At 43.8% G+C, this 23,527-nt stretch overlaps 1 protein-coding gene across 4 annotated transcripts in view; it reads right to left on the reverse strand.

Annotated features, from left to right (window-relative positions):
• Positions 1-23,527, reverse strand: part of herc1 (HECT and RLD domain containing E3 ubiquitin protein ligase family member 1) — a 69,292-nt gene that overhangs the window by 31,180 nt on the left and 14,585 nt on the right. For all 4 annotated transcript variants that reach the window (XM_078284593.1, XM_078284597.1, XM_078284590.1 and 1 more), the window contains exons 12-41: positions 22,978-23,143; positions 22,130-22,255; positions 21,090-21,311; positions 19,581-19,733; positions 18,765-18,897; positions 17,596-17,787; positions 15,802-16,026; positions 13,696-13,869; positions 13,459-13,573; positions 12,815-12,935; positions 12,408-12,579; positions 10,833-11,217; positions 9,730-9,850; positions 9,510-9,561; positions 8,391-8,662; positions 7,794-8,009; positions 7,470-7,590; positions 6,853-7,090; positions 6,367-6,539; positions 5,961-6,116; positions 5,764-5,870; positions 5,564-5,674; positions 5,307-5,477; positions 4,744-4,983; positions 4,157-4,240; positions 2,886-3,445; positions 1,412-2,057; positions 818-1,091; positions 499-709; positions 221-387 (exon numbers count right to left, since the gene is read on the reverse strand). In XM_078284593.1, the coding sequence (XP_078140719.1) occupies positions 221-387; positions 499-709; positions 818-1,091; positions 1,412-2,057; positions 2,886-3,445; positions 4,157-4,240; positions 4,744-4,983; positions 5,307-5,477; positions 5,564-5,674; positions 5,764-5,870; positions 5,961-6,116; positions 6,367-6,539; positions 6,853-7,090; positions 7,470-7,590; positions 7,794-8,009; positions 8,391-8,662; positions 9,510-9,561; positions 9,730-9,850; positions 10,833-11,217; positions 12,408-12,579; positions 12,815-12,935; positions 13,459-13,573; positions 13,696-13,869; positions 15,802-16,026; positions 17,596-17,787; positions 18,765-18,897; positions 19,581-19,733; positions 21,090-21,311; positions 22,130-22,255; positions 22,978-23,143 (6,104 nt within the window). The remainder of the gene's footprint in view (positions 1-220; positions 388-498; positions 710-817; positions 1,092-1,411; positions 2,058-2,885; positions 3,446-4,156; positions 4,241-4,743; positions 4,984-5,306; positions 5,478-5,563; positions 5,675-5,763; positions 5,871-5,960; positions 6,117-6,366; positions 6,540-6,852; positions 7,091-7,469; positions 7,591-7,793; positions 8,010-8,390; positions 8,663-9,509; positions 9,562-9,729; positions 9,851-10,832; positions 11,218-12,407; positions 12,580-12,814; positions 12,936-13,458; positions 13,574-13,695; positions 13,870-15,801; positions 16,027-17,595; positions 17,788-18,764; positions 18,898-19,580; positions 19,734-21,089; positions 21,312-22,129; positions 22,256-22,977; positions 23,144-23,527) is intronic.

Consider the following 23,527-nt stretch of genomic DNA (forward strand, 5'->3'; position numbering starts at 1 on the left):
ATTAGTGAAATCATTAGGACATTTGGCATGCAGCTTTGAATATGGCAACAACAGCATGCAAAAATAGAGGTTAAGGTTTGTGTAAAAACTAAACAATGCATGGTGGTCAAGCTAAAAACAAGGCTGCTCTTCTGAAAAGTTGATACTTTTGACATTCAAGGTTTTCACCAGGACAGCAACAATATGTATGTGCATGTGAATGGCGATCTGGTATACTTACAGGTCCCTGTTCTGTTCTGGGGCCTGCTGGGCTGGGAGTCAGGGGAGGTGAGGCTCTGTCTGCGGCCAACCTCGTCTGAGGGAGAGGTGGGCAGAGAGGACACTGGAGGAGTCTGGGCTCGTCGGGTCGGAAGCAGGGTGGTGGTTGGGTAGCTGGAGAACATTTGCCTGTCAAGACAGAGAAGCATTAAAATAAGCGCCTCAGTTCAACATACTTAAAAAACAAGGCATATCATTAGCACTAGCTGGCTGAAAACATGTGCATCCATCTGTTCTGACCTGAGGAGGCTGAGGGGCATGACCCCCGGAGACTCGGAGGCAGGGACAGTCTCTGTGTCTGTGACAGGTGTAGTAGCAGTGGTGGTGTCTTCCAGGGAGGAGCTCATGAAGGAGGTGGTGCTGGAGGCAGAGGGGCTGGTGGTGATTGGGGTCTGCGCCAGCTGCTCACCCTCTACCCCTTCCCCCTCACCCTCTGGCTCACTTCTCACTCCTAAGGGAGATAGCAGGGTAAGAGTGATAAAGCTAAGCTCTCTCTGTAGTGAAATGGCTCTAAGCTCTAATAAACAATTACCAAGCTACTGTCTGTATATTTTCTCACCAGGCTTGGCCTTTCCCCCACTGGGCTCCTCCAGCAGCCCGCTGACGACTAGCTTGTAGATCATGGCCTGTGCCCGTTCCAGGTCTGCCAGGCCCAAGGCTCGCTTGATGGGTGAGCGCATCACTGCCCGCTTCACCATATGGCGCATCAGAAACTGCAGGGCTGCCCGCATCTCCACCTCCTCTTGGCACACTGGCGAGGTGGCAGCTGTGCTGCCGCTGGGGCCGGCATTGAGGTCAGCATTGTGCCCACTGGGCGCCGCCTCTGGTGGAACCTTGATGTAAGAAGAGCCAATAAGTTAACATAAATCAGACAATATTTGAACTGGATCACAAATCAGAAAAAAATGTGTGTTTCTGGTATTCAAGAGTGTATTGGATTTCACTCACACCAGCCAGTTGTTTCTATACGATTGATCCATCTTCAATTGTTCTAATTATTTCAATTATATAAAAATTATAATGAGCAAAAATAGAAAAGGAAGGTGCCAACCACTGCTCTCTTTTTCTCTGTATTGTCATTATGCAAAACAACTGAAGTGGCTATAAGTACTGTAACTGCTATTGTGTGAGTAAGCCTAACAGGATGCAGTACCTTTGGTATGAGCAGCAGCTCAGCATACTTGCTGCAGCTAAGCAGGGAGCTGAGAGCCTTCATGGCCCCCAGGTAGAGGTAGGACAGCTGCACAGCGTGGATCTCCGACTGGGTGGCAGCAGAAGAAGGAGAGGGCTCATGGCTGCGGGCGCCATGTTCATGGCCCTTCTTCCTGTTCCCCTCAGCAGGGGTGTGAGGAGCTGCAGTGAAGAGGGTCTCGCTCCCCCCCACTCCAGCACTGACCACAGAAGAGATCTCGTTCTCTGACTTTGAGTTGGGTGCCACATGTGCTTTGACCTCATCCAGGCTGTGGGACACACGCAGGTCGGAGGCTGTGGTAATCGGGACCGTGTTGGACGAGGCTCCAACGTTCTCTTTGGGTTCGTTACGGTGGTGCCCCTCATTGTCTGCCTTATCTTCGTTACTGGTCACTTCATGCCCGGTGGAGGCTGCATTGCGATGCTTCTTGTCGTGGCGTCGTGCGCTGAGCTTGGCAGCGGTGTCCTCGTGGATGCTGGTAAGGTAGGTGAGATCCAACAGCAACGAGGCAGTGAGGCCACGGAAGCGGGCCACGTCGAAGGGCAGCGGCTCGCATGGTTCCAGGTTGTACAGTGGAGTGTCACTAGGCGACCAAAAAGTTGGGAAGCTTTAATAGAAGGGAGTGAGAGAGTGAAAAGAGACAAGGGAAGGAAACACAAAGTGAGGGAAAGGACAGGAGAGAAAGAGCATAGCATGCATGACAAAGACAAATTAAAAGATGGTATGTGAGAGTATGACACGAAACCATGCGGTTTGGTGAGTTACTGGACATGCAAAGAGGGGAATGAATTAATAATGATGCAAAAGGGAAAAATAACAGCGGATGGATATGAAAACAGTAAATTTGATGACGGCAAACTTGAGGGTAAAAATTGTGATTAAAAAGCAGTGCAGAGGATGTGGAAAAAGTGTTTAAAAGAGGCTAACACAGTGTACAACCAGTGAAGAAATGTTCAGAAATCACATTCAACTCCATCTGTGTTTATAAACACATTTCTCCAGGCATGTGGTCATACTGCTGATAACCGCATGCCTATACCACAGCACGTTTCACATGAGTAGCCATCGATACTTCAGAACAGAACGTCATGCAGAGCACTGCTGTTGGACGATCTCTCTCTTTCTATGAATTAAGGCGGCTTATTTTCTTATTGAAAATAATTATAGCCTTTATAACCGGTTTCATAGGCCTAAAATTCTCTTCATGTGTAACATGTCAACACTTAAGTCACATAGTTTTTACCCAACAGCAGCGATATCCAATATCTTTACACAATGAGTACATTCAAAACAAAGATAAATTCACAATTAGCTGACACTTTGGAATACATAGAAAAAAATATATAAAAGGCTAATATAATTAAATCTACAGGAAGAAATTTCCATTGGAAAATGACTGAAATGTGGCCAAAGCCTAACTCTTTTCACCCGGTACCTGATGGTAATCTCTGCCTCGTCCCACTGCACTTTGGCTGAGGTGCTGCCTTCCTTCACCACGCCCAGCAGGGTGGCGTGCCGCCCTGTCTGCTTGTGCACGCAGCGCCCTCCTACACGGAGGCCTGCGTCTGCCCCCCCGATCACCGCCAGCACCGGCCACACCTCTGTGCACAGCGTTCTCAGGTGGTGCTCCGACAGCTCCCCCAGGCCGTGCTGCCGTCCGTGGCGACCCCTCTCCTCCTCCGTCCTCGTGGGCGTGTCGTGGCTCTCCCTCTGGGCGTCGTGCTCCTCGCGGCTCTGCACAGAGCGGCTCTTTTTCAGCCTCTGACCCCCGCCGCTACCGGCCGCGCTGGCCGACTCTCTGAAGCAAGGCTTGATCTTGTGGAGACGTTCGATCATGGTCTTGTTGATGCGGTGGGTCCAGTGGTCGGTGCGATGTAAGATGCGGATGAGCTGTGTGGTGGCCTCGGCGAGCACGGTGGCCACAGGGCTGCAGACCGGGTCACCGGGCAGGAGGTCTCTGGGCGTGCCGCGCATCTGCATGTCACAGATCTTAACCTAGAGACATTCAAAGGTAAATTAAATATAAATATATATATATATATGCAGTGGCAACATTAAAGCCAGAAATAAAATTCTAAACTTGGAAAGAGATGACTTAGAAGAATTGCACATTTAAAATGGGCAGAGGTGAGAGCCACATTCTCATATCTAACACTAGGTGGCAGAATACAGTGATTTATCATAGTAAAAGTCTGTATACTGATGTCAAGCATAATGACCTTTGAAAGGATTTAGTTGCAAATGGAAAGACAGGATTATTGGTACATGCCTAGACCCTAAAGTCAAATTAATGGCATCAATGCACACGCACACACACACACACGCACAGGCTTGAGAGCGTAATTTGTTGTGAGCTGGTTGTGAGCTTGTTGCACCGTCCTCCATCATTGAACAGTTGAAAATGCTCATTGCGTACAGGCCAGAAAGTGAGTTTTGAAAGCCATAAATGTCAGCACCTGGCAAAGTAAGATCTGAGTCACTGGTATTGATCAACAACTCAATCCACCCACCAAAGATATATTATGGTCATTTTGTGCTATGGGGCAGAAATCTAACTTGCTGTACCTATAACCAAGTGAATTCTGCAACAGAGATAAAATGACTCCTCACGCTGCTCTTATGTAGAGTGTGAAGGAGTTTGCATATCAGACAATTTGTCACTTTATGTCTAATGAATCACATTCTCTCTCTGTCTGCATCTCTTACCTTCTCCCCTGGGTTACTGCTGTAGAACATCACACAGGGATAAAGCTCTGTGGCGTCCACATCCTCAAAGGCTAACTTGGGCTCCTGTGGAAACAGTAATCATAGGCCTCAGTGGACATACCTATGAGCATCTGTGTATATGAGATGTGTAATCATAAGTGTATGCATGTACACAGGATTGTGTCTTTGTCCAGAGCCATTAATCCCCTGTAATCAAGGTGTGATTTGGCAGAGGGGGTGGGTTGGGGGTGAGACATAATAGAGGGAAGGGACTTTATACAGCTAGGAAAGTTTAAAAATGGTAAAGACTTATGGTTTGTGCAGGATGAGGGACATAGATATTTTGAAATACATATATTTTTATAAATATATCTATTTTTATTACAATTGTATGACTTTGAAGCGCACTTGAAAGGCTTTTAGAATAAGATAAATATGAAACAGATCAACGAGTCTTACAGAGATTTGATCACTTTGGGACAGTTCCATATCACATGAGTACAACATCAGTCTTTACATCTGTACAGTTGAGTAGTTGAGCTTGATATTTGATACTGAACTAGTGAGGTTCATTCCTCCCCTCTCACCTCTCCGTTCTTGCCAAAGGAGATGGTTCTGGCCTCCATGTCCAGGACGCAGGTGATGAAGTCTCCCTGAGTGAAGCTGCTGAGGGTCAGCGTCTGCTCCCCATTGTGATAGAGGTTGCCGCTGTAGGCCCGGTAGAGCCACATATCCGACGTGGTGCGGTGGTTAAAGTCATGCACGGGCCATCGTGACACGCCCACACATGTACCCTCGTTGCCACGGTTCTCCTTCACGATGTAAAACTACAAGGGTGAGAAAACATGAGATGAATGAATGCATGCGGACATCATCAAGACACAGCTAGCTTGTACCTTTGTGTAAAAAACATTAATGCTTTGTCTGTATTATATATCCTCTAATTCGTAATTAATTCAGTTAACTATATAGTATACACTCAGCTAATCTCATATATAAAAAAGCCTCCTGAAATGGTAACACGAATGTATGGGCAATATAGAACTGTTGACTGCAAGATAATGATAACGTCTTCTGAATGGACTAGCTTATCCAATTCTTCTTGCAGCTTATGAAGATAGCTTCACGTCCAAGCATGGCAATACTGTACCTTCCACTGGTAGCATCCAGAAGAGATACCAGTGGAGGCCAGGCCATAGCCTTTGCCCCCACTGCCATGGGTCAGTCCCTGGCCGTTCTCCACCACACAACACTGAGCCTTCTCTGGGTCAAAGGACACTTCCTGGATGGGCAGGTTCTCATCCTCCTCCTCTGCCTCTCCCTATGGATTAATCCAACTGTTAGTCACTCAAACAACTAATGATATTCAGGAAAATGGACAAGAAAGGAGGGTGGATGGTTGTGCACCTGTAGTTTGAGCTCCTGCACTTTTTCTTTGATCTGGATGGTGTGTTTGGCTTGAGCGATGGGAGCTTCCCACATGCAGTCAGACAGCAGGGAGAACAGGCGCTCCACCACCTAGAGGAAAACACACATATCAGCTGACTGACTGACAACAGTCTGTTATTGTGGACTTAGTTTAGAGCAAACTGAGTAAGATACAGTACCTGTGTCATTTGGTCATCCTCCACATTGGCCTCACAAGCAGGCAGGACAGCCTCCAAAACATGGAGAGCTAGAAGCCGGGTTCTCAAGTTCCCCACCAGAGGGACCCCTACAATTAATAGACAGACAGTGTGAGAGGCTGATATACGTTTTCTTTGATAGAGCTTTATCTGGGTTATGTTACACAAGTTGGTTGTACCTGAGCAGCACTTTTGGGCAGCGATATTGAGTAGCACTTCAGTCCATTTTGGGGAGGCCATCTTGGACTGGATGGCCTTGGAGGACACCACTCTCCTTAGGAAGACTAGGAAGTCTCCAAGGTGCAGCTCTGCAGTGTGCTGCTTGCGCAGCAGAGCTAAAGGATACAACAAACATTACTACTGGCAGCAGATTACATGTAATGGTATATAAACTTCCCTTCACTGAGTTGTTTAAAAGGCGTAAATGTCAAATACAGAGCATCGAAACACAACACACATGAATGCACTAATGGTCACAAACATTTTGACCCTGTATTGTACATTTTTAACTGGCCAGGGGACTAGCAAGTCCAACTTGGACCCTGCTATGCCAAAGTGGGTAATGAGACCAAATTGCTTTATCACCTCTCAAGTCTTTCTTTTCAGAGTCAGCACTGTCCTCTTGTTTGGTGTCTTCCTGGTCCTTTCCAGCAGAGAGCAGGCTAACCCCTGCCTGAGAAAGCAGGTTCTTCAGCTGACTGCAGAGCAGGTCCAGCAGGGACTGAACCACCTTAGGACTCAGCTTGTCTGCATATGTCCTGCAAAGCCAAGGAGAGACAGAGATTTTGGTTAGATCACGTGCTCCATATTTTAGAGGCTGGCAAGAGACTTAGAGTGGAATGATTGAACGAAACTGAACTTATCTAGGAAAAGAATAGCACTTCTTTGCATTCAGCTTCTTTTAATGTATGAGGGTACAGAATCTATAAAATGGTTGCTTAACAATAACACATAAATAACATTAATAACCATCACTTATCATCTTATCTCTGTACTGGTTCATATTCAGTTTCACAGCATACTAATGTCACACATACTCCAATCCTCTAGTTTTAAATCTCCGTCTCTTACCCGGTGCTAATGGCCAGTATCTGCAGCAGGCGTGTGGAGGCCACTTTAAGGGCCGTACTGAGCTGGGACACGCCGGGTTTCTGCAGCAGCTGGAGGGGCTGCCCCAGCATGGTCTCTGTGCCACAGAGCTGGGACAGCACGTTGAGCAGCCCGCTGGAGATGGCCAGGGATACGTCCACTGGCTGGTAGCGCACACTCAGAGCAAAGACAGTCACCAGCAGGAGGCGCTGCTGGGCTTCTAGGGTGGGGAAGGAAAGGCAAAGGCAGGAGGGTCAGGCATGTTGATGGCAAAACTTATCCAAGAAGATCAGGTCCTGAGTATTGCAGCGTTTTCAATCCACTGTAGTGAGCTTAATTAAGCAGTTTTGCAGTTCTGAAAGTTGCCCTCCTCTTGTTTTTTCTCATAGACATGCACCAATTGGAAAGAACAAGTGAAAGCAGATCACAGGTCCACATCCACTTATAAGTAAAGCTGCCAATTGAATTTTTTTGTGAGTTAATGTCATGGTATTTTGTGATAACTGACTATGATATGTATCTTAAGCATTTCTGCATCATTTTGGCACATAAGCATTCATATAATTCTTGGGGCTCCAGACTAAACCAGTTTGTTGTACCTATGTGGTGCTTGTTGGCCTGCAGTGCTCGCTCTAGTGTAACAGAGAGCTGCTGGTAGATCTTATGGACAGCTGTCTGGATATCCATCTGGAGGCTCCTCTTAGCTGCTTTTACACCATCCTGCAGGAAAAGAGCATTGGTATGTTAGGGCATAGATGCAAATCATGGTCAATACTGTTATTTGTCTTTTGTAAATCAAATCAATAGCAAACAGTCAGGCTTCTCAAGCCATTAAACCTGGCTGAAAATGTGTTAAACCATCACCAAAACCCACAAATGGAAGTATACCCCCTACAACCATCAGCATGTGACCACCCTCATACCTGGTAGTGGTGTAGCTGGACGCTCTCTCCTTTCAGCCCTCCAGTGCCTACTGTGCCGAGGCCAAAACAGCCAGCCAGGAACTGCAACCTGACGGAGGTGAGCAGGGAGGAGGACTGGAAGGCGGTGCTGGACCGGCCTGCACTCCCAGGCTGGCTGCCCTTCTCCTCCATGCCAGAAATCAGCACCACGATCTGGTGGAGTGCTTCCAACCGCAACTGGAGAGACAACATATCACACTGGTCAACTGGGTGTTCTAAATAGGGTTTGAATCACAGGTGTACTTCCTGTGTATGTGTGGTGTGACCAATACCCTACTTAGTGCCTTATACAGGGATGTTTTTCTTCAGGATTTCAGGTTTTTTGGCTACACTATGCCCATTCATTTCTGATGGGAGATTACCGTGGTCTTTTCTGTTCCTGATCACATCCCAACGTATGATACAGTAGAATATCAATATATCCCCTGGTGTGCATTGTCAAAAAATCAGTGTGTATTTTATTCTCATATGACATTATACCAAGAAAAGTAACTCAGTTCAGAGTAGAGTAGGCAGACTGAGCAACAGCCATTCCTGAGACAATGCCTTCACCCTCACCTCCGCCCTGCTCTGCTGCTGTTCCATGGCCATGATTGTGGCCTGAGGGCTGGTGGACATGCTTTCTTCTGGCTCCTTGAAGGCTGGGGCCAGGCCCACATCCCCGCTGATAAAGCTGACCATGTTGTCAATGAGAGCATGGACGCCCAGTGAGCGACTGAGGTCCAGGTCCGACTCTTCATAGGAGTGTGCTGAGCTGTAGCTCCGCTGGCGGCTTAGCTTGGCCCGGAACCACGACTCAGCCAGAGAGTCTGGTGAGCTGTGAAGCAGACCTGAGTGGAGGAGCAGAGGGTAAACAGCTTTTAAGATACATAACCCTATAGGATCGCTCTTTTGGTGGATGGACTAAGTTGCTTTTAAGCACTTAAGAGCTATGTAATGCAATGCATTATTACTCTTTGAGAGTTCATCCAAGAGCCAAATACTGATTCTTCATGCTGGCACAAGCCTTCATCAGCCATTAAGAATTCATCTACAATGTGTGCATTGTTTTCCAATACCAGATTGAGGAAGAAAATGCTGCAGTCGAGAAGTGAAATGGTAAGCAGGGCCGGCGTCTCAATATAATGACTGAAACCACTTAAGTTGCAGTATCGGTACTGATGATGTCTTTAAAAGTGCAACTGGTAATTCTAGGAAATCTATTCAGCAGGACAAACCAGGTTCTTCATAAGATATGTGCCACCATTGTGCAAAATAACCAGAACATTCCAAGCATAAGAGAGAGCTGTTATTTGTACAATAGGCACAACTATGTCCTTAATTCCCCTTTACTCTTCATGTGATGAGTGTATTTATCTAACATTGGCACACTACGAGGAAGACAGAATATGGAGTATTTAGGCTCAAAGGTGGGCCCTCATTGTGATAGATGAATGGGGGGGCATCACAGTTATGGAGGTATGAGCTGGCTTTAACAAGAGAAAGAAACATGCCATCGTTTACTTGCTTGGAGCTCCTCTTGTGTTTGGGGCTCAACTGCCCCAAAAGGAGCAAATAAACTATCCACACAGAAATCAAAAGACAGAGAGACAAGAGTAATGTATGATAGACGACAACTGAAAAACCAGTATCATCCTTACTTAAAAAATAGATACATTTTGTATAAAGGATTGTTACCTCTCTTTTTATGGGAGAATGCTAAGTCCAGGTCTACATTTCTCCTTCCACTCTGAAAGAGAAAACAGAGACAAACCCAATATAGCATTCAAATCACTACACTGTTGTCAACTCTTGGCATGTACTTCATATACACAAAAATACCTATGTGGTGAGACAGGCGTATGTGAGTGTGTGTGTTCTATGTCTGTGTGACAGAATGTGTGTGTGTGTGCTTTACCAGAGCGTAGCCCTCTTCGTCTGACTCTGGCTGGGAAAGGTCCGACTCGCTCCTGGACTTCATCAGTCTGTAGCTGGGGCTGCTCTGCACCGAACGACTCTCTGCACTCAGACTCTCACTCCTACATACACAAACACATCACAGTACTTGGTTAATCTTCTTCATCATGTCAGTGCAACTGCTTACAACTGTAACTGAATTATACAAGATACAGTAAAATTATTTTAGTCCATGGAACATGCCACGTAATGCGAAAACAAGTCTACAAGTCTACTACTATTATGGCATGAAGTGCAAGTTGCAATAGAATGGTTATCGTAGAATGCAAAGTGTGTCATTGGTCAAACATTGAGGTTTGATCATAATGTCAACATTATGGTATGAGAAATCACACCTTAACGATCACAATACAGGATATAGGTTTCCCAATATGCTTGACATTGTGAAACTGGGTCATTCTATATAGGCCAGGTGTTAACTAGTTCACAACGGCGGTTGCACAGTTGCTTGAGACAGATTCTGTTAAGGACATTCAAAGCAAAAGCATACCACAAACCCTATAGAAGTAACCAGACTATCAAGTTCATGGTGCTCCGAGTGGAATGTGGTGTATAAATATAGTGACTGTGACTGCAAAGATAACATTACTGACCTGTTGCACCAAGCTTATAGGGAACACCTTGGCGAAGGGTTTCTTGTCACTGCACAAATGTCCATCTTAACAAGTCATTTAGTCTCATAACTGTCTTAAAATCATAATTTTCAACCTAAGAATTCTGCCAATGGGCTGAGATGAAAATAAAGTTCAATTTTCTTCAGGAATTTTCTAGAAATAAGTGTATCTTGAAACAAGGCAGGAAAAAAGCAGATCACTGCACCAGTTTCAAGAAAATGACACTTTATACAAGACAGTTCTTGAAACAAGTTGATTTGCACTGGAAACAAGTGAAATCATCTTATCCCCATCTGCAGATCTTTTTCGCTAGGTTTAAGAAAAACTTTTTAAGGTGGGTATTTTTTTTACAGCACAAAATCATCACATGATTGATTTAGCATGATTGGTTTAGCATCCCCCCAGTTTCAGACGCTGACAGTGCTCTGACCTGGTCATGAAGCTCAGACACTCCTGTGTTCCCACGCTGGCCGACTGAGCCTGGCACTCCTCCTGGTTCTGCTTGGTCAGCTCCCCCAGCACAGGACTCACCCCCAGCACCAGCAGGGCACATCGGTGGATCACGGAGTTACAGGCTGCTGTGTAAAGGTCCTGGCCCTCTGGGAGACCCGCACTGCCCCTCCTCTCCTCCTGAGATGGAATGGCTTCCTCCTCTCCACCTCCTCCTCCGCCTCCACCTCCGCCTCCACCTCCTCCTCCTCCGCCTCCTCCGTTCCTGGACCCAGAGCCGGAGCCCAGGCCCGTGCTGCTGCTGGCCCGCTCTCTCTCCCGACTGCGAGCTGCCTCCCGCGCTGAGAGGAAACATTGAAAGATTTCTGTGTTGTGCGACACACACACACGCACGCACACACAAAAACAACAACACACAGACAGGGTGCTGGGTTAGAGGACAAGCTGCAGCCACAGAGAGCACCACACAGGTTTATCAGGCTTCAGAGCCTAAACCCATGCAACACTGCATCACATCAGAAAGCCTGGTCTGATTACAGCCACATTCATCCTCGCGTCATTAGAGGCCACAAATCTGAAGCACGCTGATAGTTAAATCTAGTCTATTATTACACTTACATGTATTGTGGATATTATTAAAAAAAATGGTATTAGCAGTATCATATAGTATAGACTCAAACGTAGAGCCTTAATAGCATCCAAGAGCTGGTTTTTACCTATTAAGTTCAGAGACTATATGCCTCTAAAGGCTCAGGGTCAGAATCTAGAGGAAGTAGTAAGGCTGAAAGTATGCAGCAGTTCTTACTTTGATAAACAATGATCTTGTATACAACCTGCTCAACATTTTTAAGGATTTTCTTACATGACATCTGCAGCTACCACAGGTCTGGCAGAAAACTCCAAAGTTAACACTTTTAAATATTGTCTAAAATATCACGCTGAAGAGGGTTAATAAATTGACAAGTACCTTTAGTGCACCTAATTCCACCAATGTGTGAGTGTGTACGCCTGCTCAGTATGTCATTCAACATTCAGTAGGATTGCATGCTGGATGCTGGTAGGATTACATACATGCTGATCAACACAGAGTAGGAACACCTGCTCTTTCCATGAAACCAATTGGCCAACTGCAGTGTTTGCTTTACATTCAATTTGCTTCAGTGGCCCCTGACGACTGCAAAATTGCCCTCACAATTAGAAAAATGTAAATACATTCAGCAGTCTCTCTAAACAGAATCTCCATTCAAAATGAAGATTCTGTCCCCGCTGTGTGCTTTCGGTGGCTTAAAGGGTGGGACCGGCATATCTTGACAGTCAAACGCTTTGTTCAATCACGATTGGGAGAGGAAGGCAATTAAAAGCCTAGATGGGTCATGTAGGAGAGATGAAAATGAAGAGGAGGAGACAGATTAAAGAAGGATTTTTAGGCCTTGAGGGAACTGAGGCATGAATAATTAATTCAAATTAGGTTACTAGTCAATACTGGGGAGGTGTTCCTAATGATTTGCACATTGAAAAGCATACGAATGTGCTCACTCCAAGCAGATGTACTTACTTCCAGCTGTCATCACTTCGTGGTCCCTCTCCTCCTCTTCGTCGTCCTGCTCCTGGTGGCCCTCCTCTCTCTCCCGGTCGGCCCTCTCCTCCAGCTCTGCTTCCTCATCGATGGTGCGTGTGAACGAGTGCTCCTGCGGGTCCATGTCCAGAGAGTCCTGATTGTCTGAAATCTGTAATCAAATGACATCCATGAGTGCATTTACAAATTCATTCATAAAGCAGGCATTTGCATAAGTGCCAAAAATTAAAGAGCAAAACATTGAGGTACATCGGAAATATTACTAAGGCAGTTTTAGATACTTTTTAGCCATATGTCATTACTGAAAAGTCAGAGATGACATACTAAAGGTGAATGCAAACGTGTGTGTGTGTGTGTGTGTGTGTATCTGACTTTTGGTTACTCACCCTTCTCTCACGTGAAGAGGAGCGGGTTTGGATGAAATCCATGTTCTTGCAGGCCAGCAGGCGGTTTCGTACCTTATATACACTTCGATACACCTCTGCCAGGGACTTACAAGGCTGGTACCTGATGAGGAAAAAAACAACAAACAAAACATACTGATTAGTAATAACAAGTCCTATATTGCTTACAAGTTCATGCACAATATTCACAGTGCTTCTCTTGCATAGTTTTTTTTTTTTTTTTTAATATTGATGTTCTCCACCCCCTTAAATTTAATGCACAACCAAGGACAAATGTGATGCTTTACTCTATATTCTTTGTGGTAATATTTATGTAAAGAGGATTATTCTATCTTTAATACGCATTAAGGATGGGTTGGCTTATTGATGAAAGCTGTGGCAAGGGGACAGAATTATTCAGCGAAACGCAGCCCCGCACAACAGTTAGGATGGTGACAACACCACTGAAAGCACTTTTCCACCATAAACCTTTTAGGAGCAAAGAAAAACCCTGCAGTGGTTATATACTGTAAAATGTAATTTGGGTAAGTACAATGGAACACTACGAAAACTGTTAATGCCTTACTAAACACCATGCAATACATTTAAGTATTTTTGTATGTGTGTGTGTATCAATGTTATAGTACCTTCCCTCTCCACAGGCTTGGCCCAGCAGACCTGTGTGCTTCAGTAAGGCTGCCAACACAAACCTGGACACTGTGTCTAACAGGGACTCATTACTGAGAGATGCATTGTCCCAGTCTGTAACAGAATAATGCAACATCCATGCAGTCAGTATACTGTCAGTTACATGTTACACATTTCAAGTCTACTTCTAGCATAGAGAAAATAGAATTCATTATGTGCCGAGTCCCAGGATAGACCTTTGCTGATGGCGTAGTCCTGCATGTTGATCCAGAGGCTGTTGCTGGGTTCTTTAGTGGAGCCCAGGGCCAGATCCACCAGGACACTCATGTCGGGATGCAGTGTGCAGTCAAAGGGCTTCTGCTCCTCATTACCAGACAGCGCTGCCTCCAACAATGAGCTTATGCAGGTGTCTGAAGGACACAAGGGAACAAACAGTCATCAGCTCAACAAGTCAGCCAGCAAACACATGAATAATGAAACAATAAAAGGAGGGCAAAAAAGAGAAATGCATCCATCTTCATTAGTCACAGGAAAAAACAGGACAAAGAGCCTAAAGACACTGAACAGACAGTATGACAGAGTACAATGTCCTGCAGGCTAGAATATTTGACAGAATATTGCAAGTGCAATTTAAACTGTGATTGATATATTCTATGTTCTAAAACATAAATGTTTTAGAACTTGTCAGAATTTTTTTAGAACTAGAAAAATTACGTAAAGAAAAAATATTTTGTTAAAAAAAAAATAGATGTCAGTGTGCAGGATTTATTGAGTTTGAGGTTTTCACCAATATTGTACTTGATTCATGGACCAAAGACTACCAGCAGCACTAAAAATCAATTTTAGATACCCGTGTCTCTTAAGCTTTAATTGCAGCCTCTGCGATTGGGACATTTTTTTTTTTTGATTAATTGTTCAGCTCTACTGCAGGTCCTGCTGGTATTTAAACCCACAACTGTTAGACTCAGCTGTACCCTGACCATGCTAGTAATCAACATTTTGAAATGCTTTGAATATGAAAAGCACTTCATGAACTCAGCATTAGTGCAATTTGTAAGTAAGTAAGTAAGTAAAGTTTATTTATATAGCACCTTTCACAGAACGAAGTCACAAAGTGCTTCACAGGAGTAAAATAGTTAAAATAAGACCATCAAATAGTAAGAAACAATAAAACATAAAAACAAAGGACATAAAAAACACACAGAAATACAGACACAAGAGGCTAGACAAAGGCCAGTCTGAACAGATGAGTCTTCAGCTGCTTTTTAAAAGTGTCAACAGAGACCGCAGATCTTAAGTCCAGTGGAAGAGCGTTCCATAGTTTAGGTGCTACAATTTCAAAGGCTCGATCACCTTTTGTTTTGAGTCTGGAGCGAGGGACGACCAGTAAGCCCTGGTCAGAAGACCTAAGTGACCTGCTGGTAATGTAGGGATGGAGTAGGTCGCAGATGTACACAGGTGCCTGACCATGCAGGGCTCTATATGTGATTACAAGAACCTTAAATTGAATCCTAAACTTGATGGGAAGCCAATGTAAGGAAGCTAAGATGGGAGTGATGTGAGACGTCCTGCTGGACCTGGTCAACAGCCTTGCAGCAGCGTTCTGGACCATTTGTAGACGATCCAGAGATGACTTACTGAGGCAGGTGAAAAGGGAATTACAGTAGTCCAGGCGGGATGATATAAAGGCATGAATAATCATCTCCAACTCAGCTTGTGACACAACAGACTTGAGTTTGGCAATGTTTCTAAGATGGAAAAAACATGTACGGGACAATGACTTAATATGTTGATCAAAGTACATAGCCTGATCAAAAATAACACCAAGATTTCTAAGGTTAGACCGTACAGTTGAGGAAAGGGACCCAATACACTGCGCAACCTTGGAAACGATACTGTCTGAAGCAATAATAAGAACCTCAGTCTTGTCTGCATTAAGCTGTAGAAAGTTGTTGGCCATCCAGTCCTTAATGGCACTCAGACAATCGTGCAAAACAGACAGTTTGTCAGTCTTATCTGGCTTAAAAGAGATGTACAGCTGAATATCATCAGCGTAGCAGTGATAAGAAACACCTTTAAATTTGCCAATAATCAGTCCTAGGGGAAGCATATATAAAGCAAATAAGATAGGACCCAAAACAGAACCCTGGGGCACACCGCAGGACAGGGCAGCAGTTGCAGACATGTAGGGACCAACCGACACAGAAAAACTCCTATCCAAGAGATAGGAGGAGAACCAGTCCAGGGCGCTCCCAGAGACACCCACCCACTGCCTAAGCCTTTCGATCAGAATGCAGTGATCTACAGTATCGAAAGCTGCAATTTGTGTGTCCCCTCCCTACCTAGCTGTGGGATGTCCATCTCCAGGCCATTGCTGAAGAGGGGGGTTTTGAGCCAGTAAGCGGTATCCTGTTCCTCAAGCGAAGTCGGGGCTCCCTGCAGCATGCCACCCAGGCAGCGGCCGACCAACAGGGCAGCTGTCCTCTCCAGGTCCACCAGCCACACCCAGGACAGGGCTGGCTGTGTCAGCGACACTCCTGAGGCCGGCTCCACAAAGTCTGGGGTGCCTGAGGAGACAGACACGGTTTGGGATAAAAGAAGAAGGATAGCATAAATTCCACTGGCCATAAATATACACTTGCTGATATGTAGTATTTCCAAAACATACATATCAACTAGGGCTGGTATTGATAAATAATACTTCCATATTGACTGTCAAGTATCGATTTGGAACCATAAAAAGATATTGAAAGGTATTGAAAAGCTCTACAATCTTTGATTCATACAGTGGAATCTCAGGATTTCAACTAGCATAAGAGCATTTTTAAAATATGTAACATAACATAAAAAAATAACCAGGTAGTGTGTGAAACATTCAATAAAGAAACAAGATTTTCAGCTTTAATTTAACACTTGCTCACTCATGTGCTTGCTATGTGTCGCCACATGGGCATAAGTTAAGTTACAACATTTGGCTAATTAATAGGGATGCCGCGATCGATCGGCCAGCAATCGGAATCGGCTGATATTCAGTATAAATATGAGATCGGAGAATTCCGATAATGCTTTATAGTCGCCGATTGCAAAAACCGATAGATGACGCAAAGCCATTTCTCTTCCTGAACTTCTTGAATTCATATTTCTTTAGGCTACATGTTAATTAAAAACACAAATCTTCATGGACAACCAGTAACATCACAGTCTATCACGCCCGCTACTTCCCCTCATTTAATTCTCTGCTTATTTAATGCATCAATTCATCGCATGCCATGTGCGTTTGTTTACATAATGGTCTGCACTCTGCACCGCTGTCCGCGTCGTACTGGACGACGGTCGAGACCCTAACAGCGGAGAGGCAACTGAAAAGTCTCATTTCTCTCTCTCTTAAGAACATTCACTTATACAAAAACAAAGACTGAAACGGATATATATCTTCGGAGGGTGTCTCCATTTATTTAACTCGACTCAACAACACAGGCAAGTGGCAACAGTCTGAGTCTTGTTCTTCGGTTATCTCACTAAATCATGTTGCGCTACCTAGAACGTGCATGGTTTTGTTTACATAATGGTCAAGTAAATATTGAGGTAGAAAAAAAAAAAATGTGGATACTTTTTAACCAGGACTCAAACAGGAGGAAAAGTTTGCAGATGCATACATTTAGATGCTACCGCTTCGTGTAGATCCAGTGTAACAGGCAACCAATCAACAGCCTGTTTGCTACAGAGCCATTGTTTGCTTTAAATTGATTTTCTCACAATCAGAGAGAGTGTACAGTGGCCAGCAGGGACAAAGTTTGAGAACAGGCAAAGACTAAAAACTGCATATAACCAGGCATTCAATTGTTATCATTTCAAAACGTTATCAGTCAGTGTGGTGGGTGACTCTTATTGATTTATCAGCTAAAACCAAAGACTGTACAGAATCAATCAAACTCAATTGTTTCCATTCAAAAAGAGCAATGGTATACTGTACATGGTATACACAGAAAATCGTGTACATTATTGTATAATAAAATGTGTTTTCAATCTATAAAGAGATATAATAGCTGAACAGCAATAACAACAACCCAGGCGTAATATGACCACAGGTTTTGATCATTTGATGCATGTAAAGGCTTCGTTTGTTTCCTGCTCACCATGAAGAGGCCACTGCAGCTCCTGGTCCTCCAGCGGGGAGGCAGCGGGCAGCAGTCTGTTGAGGCGGTCCAGAGGAGGCAGCAGGTCCAGCAGGTTGCTCAGCAGAGGCCTCGCCACCGACACAGGCAGCAGCAGCAAGGAGTTGATGATCTGGCACAACATACTGCCTGCCGCCGACACGTAGATCACATCTGGAGACGACGGGAGCAGAGGTGATCAGATAATCAATAGCTCTCTGATCACGTTATGGCTACGAATGGCATGATGTGATAAAAGATAACTGCTAAAGCGTGGTCACTGATGGTGCAATGTTATACTTTCTATTTGTGTTAAAACAATGGTAATGACATATTCTAATTTTTGGAGAGAAAAAAAACTATCGACCTATATAACCAAAAACTTGATTTGGGATGATTGGGAGTTTTTGGATCAGATTTTCTGTAAAAATGAAATAAAAAGCAGCTGAAATTATCTTCAAGATAGAAAGCTGCTTACAGCATATGGTGCCAATGTTCACCATCACAGTAATCTGTGACATTCATGTCCTACACAAATGTGTAGGACATGAAAGTTCTACACATTTATAAAAGAGAAAGGCTTAGTTTATTATTAGTGCCTGGAGTGTAATTTAACAGAACAATCAACACTAAAGGGATAGAAAAAGAGAGAGCGTGATGGCCAAATGCCTGAAGAGGATTAATTGATTTTTTGGGGGGCAGAGTGATAGTATGAGGGACAAAATGTCCTTGTTTCTATCACAAATTATTACTATAATGAAATGATCCTCTATAGTTTGTCTGCCAAAATTAATAAATTATCTGTATTGTTTTTATGTGGTTGTTACACACTACCATGTACTGTAAACTGTGTGTATTGTAAACTGCTTTGGCAATATTGCTACTTTTTGACAGTCATGCACCCAAAGCATCTTTGACTTTGATAGAGAAACATAAGATAAAATGTGAAATCGGAAACCGGATATAGAAGAAAGAGTCAGAGAAAGACTGGTAGAGAAACAGAGAGAGACAAGAGTTACACCAAGTTACACCAAGTAAAGAAGTAAACAAGCAGAGGTAAAGAGGCTAAACAGGCTGAGGTCAAGATGGCAAGGGAGTGAGAGGCGACCATTTCAGCCTTGTCATGAGAATGATAAATTACTTCTCTTCACCTTGCAGCTTCTCTCGTATGCTGCCGTTCCAGGAGCTCTCTTTAATCAGTGTGGCTGAGCGGGAGAAGATATCTGTGGCATGGGGCAGCAGGAGCTGCAGGTGCTTGTGGAGCAGAGCCACGCTGCTCGAGTTCTGGGGAAAATATACAGATCGTAATGTATTTGTACACTTAGGCCATTTAAAACATAATAACACGTGACTTGGAGAGAACAATGAAGTGGCCACCCTAAACTATGAACTCTCTGGTGCTTAGACCGTTTATCACCGTTAGATGAAAAGACAGGTGTTCTGTGTTTTTAAGATCCTGAAAATACATCTTTGAAACAGTGACTGATACACATCCATGAGCAAACAAAATCCCACCCTGTTTCTCAAGATATTGCTGCAAGGCAAAAGGTGTGCGACTAGAAGTTATGTAAACTGTCATGTGTCTATTCTATGGGATATATGCAGTTTAACCTCATTTTCAGATTTTCGGATTCAAGTTTTTAAACCCGAACACCTTAGTAAAAAAGGAGATCATGTTGGTCCTGAGATTAGATATGCAATAGAAAGTAGATGACATTCTTCAAACAGGACATCATGGACCATCTGCCCTTCAAGTTGGCTTGGTGCATAATTACTATACATGTAGTCCAAACAGAGATGTTATGATATGAACTGGCAATAGTCTCATCAGGCTACTGTCACAGCATCAAGAAGTTTACATAGCTGCACAAGGGCTGTTTGGTTGTCTAAATGCTATTTTTCCTATCATAAAAGTTCTTATCTATGGGTGGAAGAGTAAATGTTGCTGAGGTGTTTAGTGTCCATACCTCGGTGACAGAGTTAATGTGGCAGTATGCCAGCAGCTGTTTCTGCAGGGAGCAGAGGAGTTGGTGGAGGTGGGCTGGTTGGCTGCTGTCAGAGGACGATGTGCCCTGCTGCAACTTATCACTGTTCTTCTCCAGCTCACCAAACGCCTGATCCTGGACACAACACACACACACACAATCAGATATGCACACGCAGGTACACCATTGGAGAAGAACACATATAGTACATGCGAACAAATTTATTTACCTTTGTTTTTTAGCTTAATTATTTTAAAGATCCAGTAAGTAGCACTTTTGTAGATCTAGAGCCTTTTTTCTTGTGTTCAAATTTCATCTACAAACTAAACATGTTGACTAGAAAAAGAAAATGATTGTGTTGTAACCAATGAGAGATGGGTCCGGGCAAGGTGTGTGCCATGGAAATTTCTGCATGTATCAACAAAGATTTCATACTAGACAATTTTCAGCAACCCAGGTTTTGCTCTGGACTATTAATTCCTTTTTGACATGACATGATAAAATGTTCAAAAATCTGCATGCTTGGTATCTTGTGCTTTGATTGGACAGCGGACAAATATATGATTGTGAGGCATGCTTTCCATATTTGTTAGCCTATATAGATTTCCAATATGAATAACAGTGAAGTAGTGATTTATTTTTTCATTTTATGATATTTCTGTATATCTTTCAGCTTTTTTCCCTCCATCAGTGCTCAATTTCTCATTAGAATTTAGTATAGAAAGGGGAGGGCATTTTCAAATGCTTCCCAAAACAGAAAACAGAGCTCTACTGCTAAATTGGGTAATTTATTCAACCATAATCGTCATCATAGGAGGTACTGGCAATAGGTCCCATTCTCTACCAGAGTCTTGAGTAAAGCAGAGAAAAAAGGGCAAGAGATGATGAATCCAAAAGGAATGACTCAAATGCAGACAACCTTACAGTCCAATCATTCTCCATCATTCAGGTCTTACTGGATCAGCGTTGGTGTTAAACTTCCTTAGCATTATAAGGTCAGCATTACAATTAGTAAGCCCCTGTCATCAAGGTGCGTGTTACAATCAATAAAAGACAATCTTGAGAGAATGAGGCATACCAGTGAGCCAGTGCTGCACCAGGAAAGGAGGTGATAATAACCAAGGATTATGTATGACTCATGCTCTGCTGCCACCAGTGCTCCAATATCAGGAGAAGTATGGGGGATGGAGAGAAAGAAAGAGAGTGATTGTGGTGTTCTATATGTTGACTTTACCACTTCTATACATGTACTGATGAGATGCATATCTTCCTGAGTAATGTCTGCCTCTGAATTCTAAATTGATCATAATGAAACCACGATCAATAGTGTGCTGAGGACACCGTGAAATCGGTAAGAGCAAACTCTACGCAGTTGCTCTCTGAAAGAGTTGTACCAAACAAAGATACTGTGGATCAAATAGCTATTAACCGCTTATTTTCCAGAACAGAGGTTATATCAAGTAACCCAGCAACTCTCCAGCATCTACTTACAGTGTAAAAGCCCAGGTTCCTGAGCAGGGTCTTCATGAGGATCTCAGCCAGGTGGGTGTCAGGGTGGCTGGCCGGGGTGCTGTAGGTGGGGTCCGGGGAAGCTGTGAAGCCCAGGCCGGAGGAGAGCACCTCGGGGCCGTCAGCGGGGGAGCTGTAACCCAGCAGCGAGGCCACGTGGGTGTGGTCCTGCAGACTGGTCAGGATGATGTCCAGCTGCATCCTCTGCAGCACAGACACACACTTTTCAATAAGACTGTTGACCAGACTTGATAGACATGACCCCTTTATGGAAGCGAGCCACACTTGATAGACAGTTTGCTGGTACTGTGCATTCACACTGTGAGCAACGTGATCACCAAGTCACCAAAAGTCCATGCAGTACAATACAGATAATTCATTAAAAATTGGCCAATGTATGGACAGTCAACAAGCTTGTCAGCTGAGGAAAGTCAGTCACGGCCGTCAACAGCTGATCAGATTTCTGCACTTCCTTGTTTCCCTACCGATGTGATTTTGTTTCATGAACAATAGTTTCGCCTGGAAAGTGCAAAATGTACAATAAGTTGATTGCAGCCATTTAAAGCTTCCCATTTCTCTGCAACTTTTATCACAGAAACAAATGTCTCAAAAGCAATTCTTACAGTACAGCTGCATCCATCGTTGGATGCAGCTGCATCAAGGTGCTGGTTGATGGTAAGCTTGAAAGAAGTTTTATTGATTTTTTTTTCCCTGTTTATTTTCAATCAATGCTTCCTAATTAGCGTTTGCTGGCTAGTCATGTTATGTGAATTGTATAAATACATAGCTTATTTTTCTTGGTCAAAACTTTGTACCTGCAGACCACTACACTGATGCATTTGGAGCCTCTCACACCGCACACAATTGATCAGAATAGAGCAAAAAAAAATCTTTCTGTGTCTAAACCATAACAATTGGTATAAGTAAATTTACGTATGCAATCCTCCTTATGTTCATCATTTAAACCACATCCCAACAGGCAGGCAGGCAGCTCTAGCTGAGCAGTAGGCAGCATAGGGTACCTGTCCTTTGGAGAGGCTCTCCCATCTGTCAGGGCCCTGGGGCAACAGGGAGTGAAGAAGCTCCATCCTCTCTCTCAGCGGAGGCAGCAGCATGGTGGCTCCCACAGACAGAGTCTCAATCACCGCCTGACAAGACAACACACCCACATACTGTCACTGCCTGACCTAATGAGATAGCCGCCTACAGACTTAGAACTTGTTGACATTTCAGGAGATGACTGTCTCGATGCCTTCCACACTAATCAAAACAAGGACTAGAAGTTGTTCAAAGCAAGATGAAAAGAAAAGCTAAAAATATTAAGAAACAAAAACAATTCAGTGCAGTCCCACAGTGACGACATATAGTTCTTTCAGAATAGAAAAAGAGGATTGTGGGAATTGTGCGAAAAATTCACAACTAAGGTGTGATGATTCATAGTTCAAGTTCAATTTTCACAATAATACAACTTTGGCAGCAATGTGGATCTGATGATGAATTCACACTGTATGTTAAAACTGTCACAGTATCTCTGGACAGATGTCCATGCAATTGTGGTTGCCATAGTCTGTCCTTTGATCATTCCCATACAGCTCTAGACCCCTGATGGCATTAAATCGTTGACAGTCATGAGGATTTGAATCTCATAATCACCACTAGAAGCTACATTCTTTATCTTATACCTTATCATTTGTGTAGATACCTTTATTGTTCTTTATCCTCACTGTTTTTATATAGATCTTTAACAAACTTTACTGTTTTTCTGTTGCTTGTAGTGCTCCATTGTCTATTACGGTCTTACTGATTGTGTTTACTGATGATGATTCCCTTATTTCCCCCCAGGATCAACAGAGCCATTTATCTCTCTGACCTCTTGAATCTCATCTGGCACAGAGGAGTCCATCAGCCTGAAGAGCAAGTTCCTCAGGGGCCGGGCTTGTCGACCCAGGATACTGGTGGCCACGCCCCCAGCCAGGGCCAGAGCCAGATGATTGGACAAAAGCCGCAGACAGAGTTTGAGGAAGTTATGATGCTCCCTGTGAATTATACAAAATACATAATTCAGAAACCAAGGGAGCTAAACTCTGATTTAGCCTATAACTAGGCCAAAATTATCACAAACATAGTAAACTCTGGGTACCACAAGGTGCTATTGAAGAAAATACTGAAATTGTCAAAATAGGAAGAGAGCCATACAAGGCTTACTTCAGGCACTCTTGAAGTAAGCCTGAAGTAACGCCAACTGCGTCCTGAGGAAGACTATGCACCCTAGATATGCCCCAATTCGAAATAAAGGCTTTGCAACTTTATCCTCCTCCTCTGTGCAGGAGTGCCTAAAGTCAACTTTGTATGTCTCTATTCCTATTTAGGCATATTTATAATTTAACACACACAAGATTAAAAAGAAAAAAAAGAAAAGG

The sequence above is a fragment of the Centroberyx gerrardi genome, chromosome 1 (genome assembly GCF_048128805.1).
Source record: "Centroberyx gerrardi isolate f3 chromosome 1, fCenGer3.hap1.cur.20231027, whole genome shotgun sequence".
Taxonomy (NCBI): Eukaryota; Metazoa; Chordata; class Actinopteri; order Beryciformes; family Berycidae; genus Centroberyx; species Centroberyx gerrardi.